General features: G+C 27.0%; 1 protein-coding gene across 1 annotated transcript in view; it reads left to right on the plus strand.

Moving 5' to 3' along the window:
• The window catches only part of LOC141535858 (uncharacterized), a 108,619-nt gene extending 95,132 nt beyond the window's left edge, over nt 1-13,487 (plus strand). The window contains exons 5-9 of the mRNA XM_074256018.1: nt 3,138-3,263; nt 4,252-4,549; nt 8,303-8,484; nt 10,792-11,032; nt 12,098-13,487. Coding sequence (XP_074112119.1) covers nt 3,138-3,263; nt 4,252-4,549; nt 8,303-8,484; nt 10,792-11,032; nt 12,098-12,345 — 1,095 coding nt within the window. The 3' untranslated portion in view covers nt 12,346-13,487. The remainder of the gene's footprint in view (nt 1-3,137; nt 3,264-4,251; nt 4,550-8,302; nt 8,485-10,791; nt 11,033-12,097) is intronic.
• The last annotated feature ends 403 nt before the right edge of the window (nt 13,488-13,890 follow it).

Consider the following 13,890-nt stretch of genomic DNA (forward strand, 5'->3'; position numbering starts at 1 on the left):
GACGTCAGGAGGGATATTAATACCTTTCAAATGAGCACATGCATGATTTACATTTCCATTGACTGCGAAGATATTCTTCAGAGAGGAAATTTTTTTTAATCCTTTATGACAGTCATTAAACTCGCGCTCTTTGAATTTTAATAAAATAAATTTTAATAATATCAGACAGTGTTTGTTTGTGGAAAAATTTGGTGTTGGAAAAATTATTTATAGATTTTTTTTTATAATATTTTTGAATTTTTTATTGTTTATTAAACTTGGGCTATGAGATACAGAGATATTATAAATAACGTAATATAAAACCTGATAGTTATTATTTTCGAATAAAAATATTGTCTCAAAAAAAATTGTATGGAACTTTTTTACATTGAAAACTTTTTCAATTTTTTTTGTTAGTTGGAGTTTTTTTTTTTTTTTTGTGAACATAAAAAAATTTTTTTTGTTAATTTTGAAGTTATCTAAATTGAAGGTTATTATGTATTCTATTATGAAGGTTTAAGACGTCATTTACGTAGTTAAACAAAAAATTATAAAACGCGATCAGAGATAAAATAACAAGAAAAAATTCAATACAAAGAACATAAACATTGTTTTGATTAAAATTGATTTTTATTTTAAATTTGGATAATAATAATAATAATAATAATAATAATAATAATAATAATAATAATAATAATAATAATAATAATAAAATTAGTAATTTTTATCGAATTTCGCAATAATTAATTAAAAAAACAAAATTGTCCTATATACGAACATATACATAAAAAATTAATTATGATGACACCCGATAAAAAACGATTATGATTAATCGTCCTCAGTAACTTTAATCGGCGAAAGATAATGACAGCAATCGCGACTATCAGTTAAATAAATTTCTAATAATTAATAATATTTATTTATTCAAATTTATTATTATAACACTTTACATATCATATCAAATCAGAAAACAGGTCAGGGTACTCAATTAAATGAGTAATCCCAATTTACAATACATACTATAAATAATAAATAATATTAACAGTATTTATTGTGTTACTCAATACATCAATATTTATCATCATCATCACCACCATTATAATCATCATCATCATCATCATCATCATCGTTATAACAATTATCGTAAATCCATTACGTTGTCTAAAGAAAACAATAAAGTTTTTCGCAAGGCGGGCAATTGTTTAGTCTGGCGGTTTAAAATATTGGAATACCAATCCATTGCATCACGTAACATAACATAACATCGCATCACTTTTTATATTTTTCTCGCCCTCCACTAAAACTCAATGTACTACTCAAACTTAATTTTCGTGCTGTCGGACTTAATTTATGCTTTACGATCGCATTCATTCTGCAAAGGGCTGCAGCACCAAAAAAACACTTTCGACTTTGTTGTAATACTTAACTTTTAAATTCTTTTCAAATCGATCTTTTTAACACCAGCTAAAAATTTAAGTACGCACTCGTTTTTGTTAAACGTCTTCGTATTTTTATTTAAATTTTTATTATTTTAAATTTTCTGTACTTTTATCTTCATCTTTGTGAGGAAAAATTTAAAAGAGAAATTTAATAAACGACATTATACTATTTTCATTATAAATAAAAGTTATGCTATAATATTTCTTCCTCAATTTTATTAGCAAGAAAGTATTTTAATAAAATATTTATGTTTGTTGTTTGTAATCAAATCAAATATTTATTTTAAGTGTTTGTTACTACACTGTAATTTTTTTTTATTCAATACGGAAATCAGATAAATATTTTTATTGATTATACGAATTTAACATGAAATTATTTTTTCATTTATTTATTATCAACTTTTCACTGTTTTGTGGTTAAAAAATTTTTTAATCAATTTTATTATTTTTTTTATTATTTATATAAAAAATATATTCATAAGTTAAACAAAATATTCTTGAATAATGTTTATTATTATTAAAAATTTTTAATTACTTTGAATATTTTTAATTCCATCATAAATATTTTTTATTCAAGTTTTTCTCCTAAAATTTTACAAGTTTTAAAATTTTACCTATATAATTGATAATTACTTAATATACTTCAATATTCAAAATAAAAAATCATGTTAATTTCTAAATAATTGATCTTAAACTTTAAACATACTTAAAATTATTCAGTTATATTAAATTCGGCTGAAATAGTTAAAATTTTTATAAATATTAAATTTTATTTTTTGTTAATATTTAAAAGAAAATTATTGAAATAATTGTCATAGCAAATATCCCTTTTTCCAACTTTCATCACCGTCAATTAAATAAATCACTATTTTAAATAAAATTCACCTTAAATTAAACACAACTAAAACCATATCTTTGCGAAACACCTGAAGTGAACACTCGAATTTAAGTACTTAACAAACAAGCCGCTGCATATTTCTCAACCAACAACCAAACAATGATTGACAATTGATGAAAGCCCATAAATAATGATCTTGCCTCAGCACCCGCTGACAGGTTGCCGATACCTCGAATTTGCATTGTCATTCATCGAGCATCCAGCATCCAGCATCCAGCGGGTTCAAGGCGATTCAGGTGATAATGACGTTCGTGATTACTATTTACGACAGTCCCGACGCCTTCAGATCGCCAACGCTTTGTTCACAAGCTGGAAGCTGAAGCCCCTCCAACTAATTTGTTACTCACATAAATTAGCCCGCAAAACCTTCGAGGACGCGTTTATTTGCATCCAGTGCCCATCATCATGATCGTAATCATAATTTTGCATGATTAATATTCAATTTATGAATTTTTAATCAAACTATTCCGGAAAACCAATTAGAATTAGCAGGATCCAATCAACCGCAACAATAATTGCCCGTAACAAATAACAATCCGGGATTCTAAATTACATAATAGATAATTCAATCTTCATCTTTGTCTTTATTTTCTTCTCTCAACAAAATTACATGAAAAAGATAAAATTGCAAATATTGAGTGGTACATAATTTAGATGATGATAGAACGTTGAAAATAATTGGCTGTAAATACATATATTATTACACTAAGTAAATATCTTACTGTGATTAATGATAATGATAATGATAATGACTGATTGGTGAGTTGTGAGTGGTGACGTATTACTGAAATTGGTTATGTTTATGTGAATGTTGCTTGCAGGTGCTGGAGGAGTCTGACACATCATCAGAGATAAGCTGCAGGAAGGATGCGCTGAATCTCGAGAATGGGGACTTCAAGACCTCGATCGAAAAGGCGATAACCAAATTGCCGAGGATACAGCATCTCGTGAGTTGAATGAGCAAAGACAAATGATCTTACTTATTCGAGTGAAAGTTTATATTTGTAAACCCGAGTACATTTTACTGGACGTTTATTTAACTCATGAAAAAATTTTTTATAGGGCCAATTAACCAATTTTCATATTTGGCCTGATCTGGTCATATATGGGCTATAAATGAGAATAAAAAATAAAATTTTTCATTTTTATAGGAAATTTCTACGGTAATTTATATGTTTAGTTCAATAAAAATTGAATTTGAAATTGATTAAATTTATAAATGACTTACAAAATTTTTAGAAGAGTAAAAAAAATTTTTCATTTAAATTTTAATATTCTTTTTTTATTATCATGACAGACATCTCAAAAAAACATTTTTATAATTATAAATTCACACTAATTAATAATTTCTGACCGTGTGGAGTCAAATCGATCTCGATAATGTATACATTAATTTTTTTAACTTTTCAAGACATACTATATTTTACGGCATAATTTTTCAAGAAGTCTAATTTAATCCACCAAGTAAAAAACATGAGTAATATTTTAGAAGTTAATTCTTTGGTAAGAAAACAATTTAGTAATCATGCGACTTCTATTAGAATTTTTCAGTACTAATTTAACTCAAAAATTACATACAAACATAGAAAATTTTCTACAACTATTTTCTTGAATTATAAAATTATACTTTAGATAATATCATCAATTCAGAAGATGATCGGTCAAGAATCAGGCATTACGACAAAATGGCGTTATTTTTATGTTAGGACGACCGCGTAATGGCGCTTCGGTAAGCGCACTTAATTTAAAATGTACTCGTTACTATCTAATAATAATTTTTTCTTAATTTATATTCTTCTTTTTTTTAATTATTGACAAAAAAAAATTTAATTTAGTCAGATAATTAAATAATTATTCTCATAATTAGTTATGAATAATAATCATTCATAAATTAACTATAAATTATAATTTCAAATGAAGTATTTTTTACCGCAGTGCCACGAAGCAGAGAAGCCGCCGCCTCCAGCGAAACAGGAGTCAAGATGGGAGTTTCCTCGTGACAAGCTGAGGCTCCAAACAGTTCTAGGACAGGGTAATTTCGGACAAGTATGGAAAGCAGAAGCTGATGACTTGACGGGTCATAAAGGAACGACCCGACTGGTTGCCGTAAAAACTGTCAAAGAAGGCGCTTCTGCCAGGGAAAAGGAAGATCTTGTCAGGGAATTAGAAATTATGCAGCAGTTGGGGAATCATCCGAACGTCGTCACATTACTAGGCTGTTGCACTGAAGAAGGTTTGTGTTATATCTCTTTATATCAGATGAAGAAGATACCAAGTTTTTTTTTTTTTTTTTTTTTTTTTATTTTTATTCAACTGACTCATCAAATTGAGCAACTTTTTGCAATCAGAGATAAGATCGTGCATTGACGTATTGGAAAATTATTTTCCAGCCTGAGATTGATGTTTCTCGAAGGTTATTATTTTATTTCTCTTATATGTATGTATATATAAGGTTATATCAATGACGCGATTCAGAAAAAAGGTAAAATAATGACGGCATTACGTGCTACGTCTGAGTGTTCTCGAACAATTTACATATGCGCATTATCAACTTGTCCGTAAGAGATCTTCTAAGCTTAGACTGTACTATGTATATTATTATTTGTATTTATATTTATATTATATTTTAATATTTCTCACAATCCAACTATTAACTTGCTAGCGTCTCGCGTGATCCGTCGAGACACTCGGTATCATTTGTTTTGTTAATTTTTCACGTGATATTCATGGCCAAGCAGAATGGCTTTAGCTAACCTCTGTGCCACGAATACCTGTTATTTTAGTCATTTACATTTTTATTGTAATTATTATAATATTCTAATTATTAAGAGTTTAAACTTTGTCTTTGTTTGGGTAAAAATTATCCAAAAGTTTAATGGGAAATTAGGCTGTGTCAAAATGACTAATGGAAATAAGAAAAATTACGTTTTATAATATAATGTGGCACTTCAAAAAAAATTTTTACTCTTTTTCAGGGAATTTTTTTTTTTTTTTTTTATAATAACCAGAAAATATTTTTCAAAGTATCGAGGAAATGGTAGCTTCATTGCATTTTTTTTTTTTTAATTTAATTAGTATAGGAAAATTTTGAAATTTAAAATTTTTTCGAATTTTGTAACTTTTTGATTTACTACTTATCATAGTAATATTAGCCCATATTTTTATAAAAAATTATTCACGGAGAAGAAATGTCATTAGTATAAGGATCCTTATCGTTATTCTAATTATACGCTGTATAGTCATTTTTTTTAGAAAATTTACAAAATGTGTAATTTTTTTCATATTCTTAGCGAATCAATCAAACTAATTACAAAGTTTTCTTCCAAACTGTCTTTTTAGTATCTTTAAAGTATCTAAATTATATTATGGCGGTGATTTTATCAAAAAACTTTTCTTTGACAAAAAACCATTAAATATTGGTTCTTATCATTAAATCCCTTGATTTTTATTTTATAAATATCAATTTTTTTTATTCAATTTGGTAAATATTAATGTATAATATTTGACGTTAGTTTAGTTAAAAAAAAAAAAAAAAAGTATGATATTAAAAAAAATTGTTAAATGAATGTAACACCTAAAATTCTCAACTGTAATTTTTATAATTTTAGGTTACAAAAATTCTAAGAAAAAATAACCCATTCTATATATTTGAGTACAATTGCAGGGTCAACCAAAAAAAAAAAAAAAATTTGACCACGTATTAACACTAAAAATGATTTATTAAATATTTATGTAGCCTAACCGCCCATTTAACTGAAAATTAAGTGTCTGGACCTTAAGATATTTAGATCCTAAATAGCTCGAATGCCCTCGGTTTCAAGGATCCGAACGCATCTATAGTTCACCGCAAACCAAAAGTTTACGGCGCAAAATTTTATAAATTTATGACTAAAAAATAAAATATAAAAACAAAAAGAATGACGAATTTATTGGTCACAATCTTTGGATCCGAGTGACGGTACCACCGAGTTATTAGAGATAATTCGTGAGTGCAGTTGATAGCTCTCAAGTCCACAAGACTAATGTCTGACAGCTTGACGTATTTTTAGCTCATAAAATTTTTGAGTCATTGCATTAACAGTCACGATTCTGCCGATAGTGCTATCGCGTCATAAATTCTTCGGTATAAATATTAAAAACAGGAAGAAAACAAATGATTTTTTTTTTAATAATATTTTAAGTGTAAAAAATACGTAGTAAATTTAATATTTTACTTAATTAAGAAAATTCTATTCTCATTGTTGAACTTGAAGTAAAAATTGAATTCAAAAACAAAATAATTTTCAATGAAAATTTTTATTTATTTAACTGATTGTTTTAAAAAAAAATCATTGAATTTACCAAACTTAATGTTTGTTGTTTTAACATTCTGAGTCTTAGTTCATCGACCCCAAAATTTAAAAACAAGTTACACCTGATGAATCTCGTAGACAAATTGCCTCGCAATTAATAAAAAATATAAAAAAAAAAATACTAATGTAAGCTTGTTAATTTATCGCGATTTAAGTCTTAATTCTGGTGTAATCGGACGTTAAGTATACACAGTTAATTTCTACACTAAAATATACGCGATAAGCTTCACCCGTCTCAATATTATTCGCGGGATAGCGTTCGTTTTGCATACAAGACACCGCGTACTTTTAATACGTGACATATCGCCTTATTAACGCTAATTTCTTAGTTTCTACATCTTTATTCATTTATTTAATATTTGTTATTCATTATTTATAATTTATTATTATTCGCTATTAATCACTCGACGATACTTTCCGGCCATTAATAATCTAATGACGATCGGCGATAAGTTATTTTGCATATTATTCATGAAAAACTTTTAAATATTTATTTTTTACCCATTACTGTTAAATATTTACAGAGATCTTCATTAAATAAAAAATAATTACTATTTGTTAAATTTTAACAAATAATTTGACGAATAAATTTTAGTATTTAAAAAAAATTGCGTTAATATTAGTTTTGATTTCTAAAAGTAGAATTTTTTGATAAATTCTCTGTATAATAATTTTTTTGTTCAGAATTTCCATAAATTGAAATATAAAAGTTATATATTATTTAGATCATTATAAAAGAGATTTTATATATAGTTATCTCTATATATAGATATATATATATCTCTACGCAGAGATAACTTGACAAATTATTTGAATTTCAACTAAATAAAAATTTGATTGGCTAGATTAAAATTGATGCTAAAAAATAAAATTAAAATTTTTGAGAAAAGTAATTAAAATTTAATAATTTGAATTTAAGATAAATTGCTCAAAGTAATTTTTAATAATGTAAAAAATTATTCTTATTTTTAACTAAATAAAAATTTAATAAGCTAATTAAAAATTAATTTTACAAAATAAAATTAAAGTTTTTGAAAAAAATAATTAATATTTATCAACTTTGACTTCAGATAAATTTTTTGAAGTAATTTTTAGTAATTTTTGAGTATAAAATTAAATAAGGCGTAAAATACTAAAAATACCAATTATAAAATAAATCAAAAATTATTTATGAGAGAGTGACTCAATTAGTAATAAATATTTTTTGTATATCACTAGGCATTAAGGATATATTTTTTTCTCTATCCTATTTACAGACAATCAAATCATTTGTCTCTCTAGGGATTATTTGTAGTTATTTGTACAACTACATATGTAATTTTGGGAAGTAAGTAAATAAATAAATAAAATTTGGCAAAAACGAATGCTACAAAATAAAATTAGAGATTTTTTGAAAAATAATACAAGCACTAATACAATGTTATCTTAGCAACTTACGTCTTTGCATCGATAAATATTTACGATACACCAGTTTTTGTTAATTATTCCCAGTATTCTTTGTGTTTAATGAACAAATACGCTCAAGGCTGTAGAAATATGATTGCTCAGCAAACAAAGTCACTTATTCTTATTACAATAAATTCAATGTAAATACATATATGTATATTTATAGAGGTATGTTTTATATTAATCAGAACCGCACTACCTGATCCTTGAGTACGTGATGTATGGGAAGTTATTGGCCTACCTCAGAGATCACCGGACAAGACAGGATTTCTACAACTTCAGTGAAGATTCAGCAGCATTGACCTCTCGAGACCTTACTGTGTTTGGGTACTGCGTAGCTCGGGGCATGGAATACCTCGCGTCCAAAAAGGTAACATATGCAATTAACGGCTCTATATCATTTCTTTTTAGATAAGCTTTCGAGATTTAATCAAGTTGAGATTTTTTTTTGGCTGAGTTTCGATCAAGGTCGATTCGGTTATGATACCGGTTTTTGGGGTTTCTGCAAGAACAAAAGTAAGAGTAAGACCAGAGAAAGAGAAAGTCACTTGTAAAGGGCTCACACAACGGTACTTGAAATTGAGAATATATGCGTTGTTTACGAATTCTTAGCCGAGGAACACTTTTTAAGAAATTTTTATTTTTAACCAAGAATTAACAACAATAAATATCAAATTTTGATGATGGAGAAAGTTATCGTACTTTTTATGGAGAAATTGTTACGTTAAAAAACTTAAAAAGTTGATTATAGTTTGAAAAATTATATTTTAATTTCTAAAGATCAGCAGTATTTTGCGCTGACTGCGAACAGTGTGATTTTTCTTTATACTGAGCTGAAAATTATCGATTTTTTAATTCTTGTTTCTATTCCGTTAAAATCAATAGTGTTTATTAGTTATTAACTGTTGCAAAAATAACAAAAATAATTTTTTTTTAATAGAAGAATTATAATAATTAGATGAAGAAAATTAATTGAACAAATTTTGACAAATGCAATATTTTTGTTGAAAATATTTTGTCTACATATTTTTGATTAAGAAAAATTTTTGAAAAAATAATATTTTTTTAAGAACAAAAAAATAACAATCTTAATTTAAATTTTAAATAAAAATAAACATAATTAAAAACTTCAAAATTTGATTTTAATAAAAAAAAAATAATTAATTAGAAGTTTTCTTTTAATAAAAAAAAAATCATTAATTTGAAGTTTTTTTTTTAATAAAATAATTGAACTTTTAATTTTTTTTTTTTATTTAGTTAAAATTTATAATGGTTATTAATTATTGTTTTAAAAAATGAATAACAAATTGAATACAAAATATAAAAATTAAATAAAAATCCATCAAATAAATTTTTACAATAATATTAAGCATTTATAATAAAATCTTATAAGAATTTATGTAATGGGCTTGACTACATGGTCAAACATAATAAACCGAAAAAAAAAAAATCCTCACAAGATCGATATCTTCAGATGTCAATATCAAGGTCTCAATAAAATGAAAAAATACCTTACAATAGACAGAACGAGTACAATGGACATGGATACTTTTATTATTTCAATGACGACTTTAGTGACGGGAAGAATAATAAAAGCACAAAGGAAAAAAATGAAGAAGAACATAAACATCAATAATAGAACAAAAAAAAAAAGAATACTACATCAATAAGAATAAGAATGATAACTACAAGACAAATACTGTATATAAATACATACTCCTCGAGTTCGATTAACTTTAATTGGAGGGAGCAAGCATTCACATTTATGGATACGTGTAATTGGATGATCCTCTTCTACCAAAGAATGCTGCTCTCCGTTGAACGTGTAACATCTGTAATAAAAACTATAAACAGAAAATTCAGTTTCCTCAATCTTCATCTCGGTTCTATATCTTCCATATAACTATAAATATAAATATAAATATAAACATAAGATCCTCGAGCAATTTAATATTTTTACGGGCACGAGGTTTTATGGTTGTACGGTTAATTCAGTAGCAGTGGTAATAATTTTGCCAGCACATCCAACATTAATAACCTATTGCATATTAAGACGATAAATTAAACATAAAGTAATAAGGATGTTACATACTTTGCTATTTAAATATATTAACAGTTAAAATTTAACATGGGAACTAAACCCAAAGCAAATTAGCTCCGACATTTACAACGTTATTTCAACGATTAACTATTAACGTTTACTTTTCCGCCTTCTTCGTTATTTTTTAAGAATTAAATCCTGCAAAAAAATGAGCCAAGAAGAAATCAAGACAAGATTTAAAAAAAATTAAAAGAAGAGGATACTCGCTGTTACTCGAACAACACATTTCGTCTCTACTTCATTACTGCTGAGTTAATTTACCTCGAGATCGTTAATCGCTGGTTACATCTCCTGGTAACGTTCATTAGCATACAATACATAAGTTGGGCATAAGTTTCCACCAACCAGCGATCTTCTCAATTAGATTTTTTCATGATAGAAACACCGTTTTTTTAATTTTAATCGTCGCTATTTGTTGCATAAGGCGTCAATTAAATGTAATGACACTCTTGACGTGACTTGACTAATGATGTCAATTAAGTGCTGTTTTTTTTTTTTTTTGTTTTTGATAATTAATTGTATTAGCATATTTGTTTTTGTTAGTTTTTGAATACTAATGAATTTTTTTTGTTTCAGATAATTCACAGAGACTTGGCGGCGCGCAATGTCTTGGTAGATCACAATAAATTATGCAAAATAGCAGACTTTGGGATGTCGAGGTTCGCCAATGAAGATGGAGAGTGCATTGAGACGAGACATGGGAGAAATGCTTTGCCAATTAGATGGATGGCTCCAGAGTCCCTTATTTATTCGTTGTTTACGACTAAAACAGACGTCTGGAGTTTTGGAATTCTTATGTGGGAAATAGTAACTCTTGGTGAGCATCATTGTTTTATTGTGTGGGAATTTTTTTTTTTTTTTTTGAAATTATTTAGGAGCAAAGCTAAGAATTTTCATTTAAAACTAAAATTTTTGAGGTTTAGATAGTAAATTTGGAAAAATTATGGAAGAAAATTGGCAAACAGGAATTTTTTTAAGGAAAATCATAAATTTCAAATACAATGGTTATATTTGAACATTGCAAAATTGTTGCCTCGCCATTTGAAATATTAATTTTCTATTATGTAATCCGACATCTTTGTTAGACATTTATAGTTTTAGACGTTAAGTACAATAATTTACTTTCAGCCATAAATGTATTTAATGAGTAGTCAATCATTCTTTCAATTTTCCATGCCAATTTATACATACACCAAATTTAGAATTTTTATTCTTACACGGAAAAAGAAGTAATGTCAAAATTACAAAAAAATTTGATAAATTTACAGTTTTACTCTTTTTAAGACTTTTTGATTTTTATATTTTAAAAACTGACAATTTTACATTGAAAAAATGAATTATATAAAATTATTCACGGAAAGAACAAGATGACACTGGATATCATCTCAGATTATATTGAATAAAAAAAATTCCAGATAGCAGCTAGTATAATCCAGATTACAATGAATATAATCTAGATATCACTCAGTATAATCTAAATTACAATGAGTACAATCCAGATATTACCCAGTATAATCTAGATTAAAATGAGTATAATCCAGATATCACCCAGTATAATCTGAATTATACTAGCTACTATCTGAAAATTTTTTTCGCTACAGTATCACTGAGTATAATCTGGGATGATATACAGTGTCATCTTGTTCTTTCCGTGTATGTGACCAAAAACTCTTATATAATTTAATGAATTATATAAAATTGTTTTTTCCTTGGTATATTATTCTTAAAAATCAATTTTTTTAAATTTAACATTTTTTTGTAGATCCAATAAAAAAAAGCCGTGTAATTTTTGAATAATTTTATCCGTGAACTTGTATTTTAAAGATAATTTTCAATTAAATAATTTCAATAAAAACAAACTAAAACTTAATATTTTAATTAGGTTCGACGCCGTATCCCGACATGGCGGCCAGAGAAGTAATGAGGAATGTACAAGATGGCTACCGACTGGAACGTCCCTCGCACTGTCGCAGCGAACTATTCAGGGTGATCGCAAGGTGCTGGCACGCGGATCCAGACCGCCGTCCAGAGTTCCAGCTTCTGAGACGCGATCTGGCCCAACTTCTTGAAGACAATATGAACGGACACTATGTAGATCTTGAAAGTTATGCGTCTGAATGTACCGACTAGTTTTAAAGTGCGATGTTTTCAATAATGTGTAGTGATAGCCATCAAAGACACTATTTTCAAATACTGGGGCCAAAAATTGGGTTTGTTTGGCTGAACAAATTTTTTACAATACGCAATTAAATTTTTCTTTAAAAATAAATTTTTTTAAATTGTATATAAATTGAGAAGAAAATTGTGCACTGGAAAAATTAAGTTATGTCGCATAGAAGACACAAATTAATTTTTATTTTACTTTGTTTAAGCAAAAAAATTATACCAAGAACTTTGTTCGTCAAACAAACCTATTGTCTCATTTATATTTACATGAATATATAAAAAATCAATTAATATTTAATTTAAAAAACGTCTTCCATTTTGCGGCGGTCTTTTAATCTGTAAATACGATGATACGTTTAATCGCAAATTAAAATTATAAAAGACAGTCGTTAATGGCAATTTAAAAATAACTTTTTCATATATATATTATTACATATATGTATGTAAATTAAAATTTTATATTTTACGTGTGTATAAACCTAAGGTTACTTCTAATCATTCTAGTCTTTTGACGTCCTGGAGATATGATCGACTTATCGAATGTTTTATTGCGGACGAGCACAATCGTGTGATATAAAATAAATAATCTAATTCGTAAATTACATAGTAAAAAATTTTGCGTCAATGCGTCAAAAAATGTTGTTAAAAATTTTTGTGTTAAATATTTAACACTTTTTTATGTTAATTTAACATTTTTTTGTGTTAAATATTTAACACAAAAATTTTTATTGCAAAATTTTTTGACACATTGACGCAAAATTTTTTACTGTGTAAAAATAAAAATTAAATTAAGTATAATAAAAAAAAATTGTGTATAAAAATAAATTAAAAAACTAAAAACAATCAAAAATTCGATACTCGATGAACCTCCAAGTCCGTCAGCTGATACTTTGCATAAGTATTTTATTTACTTAATAATATTAAACATTAATTGTAAACCACTCGCTATTAAATTTTCACTGTAACGAAAATTTACATAATTAAAAAATGTTGTTTTATTATATTTTGTAAAACGATCAGCACATTCAGTAATTTACAATTATTAAATTGTAAACAAAATGTCCAGTAAATGTTATTATATATTAAAAGATAAAAGAATCGAGAAAGCGTTTGTTATTTAAAACAACAAAACACATTGTTTGTTTACTTTTAATCGAGAGAGTCATTGCCCGGAAAAATGTCAAGGTTAGCGCCATACCTAACCGAGAGGAGTTGAGTTGATTTCTTGGTAAAAATTAAATACGATATACGATTAAAGGAGCAACCTGAGATAAAAGTAAGGAGCTTTGGGATAGGAGAAAACTCGACAAGAACACCAGTAGGATTGCAATCTCTCGCCTCGGAACGCCCGCGCTAATTAAATTAATTAAAGAGTTGGTTATTCTTCTCATCGGGACATCGGGTGAAGCTATACCTGCTAGCGCGTGTTCTCCATGTGCGCCAATTTAATCGGCCAGCTGAACAAATTGCTGGTATAGTAGATCCAAACGGGCACGTGTAAATGTTGAA

This window comes from Cotesia typhae, unplaced genomic scaffold (genome assembly GCF_013202065.1).
Source record: "Cotesia typhae breed Kobodo isofemale line unplaced genomic scaffold, CoteBio_Ctyphae scaffold_152, whole genome shotgun sequence".
Classification (NCBI taxonomy): domain Eukaryota; kingdom Metazoa; phylum Arthropoda; class Insecta; order Hymenoptera; family Braconidae; genus Cotesia; species Cotesia typhae.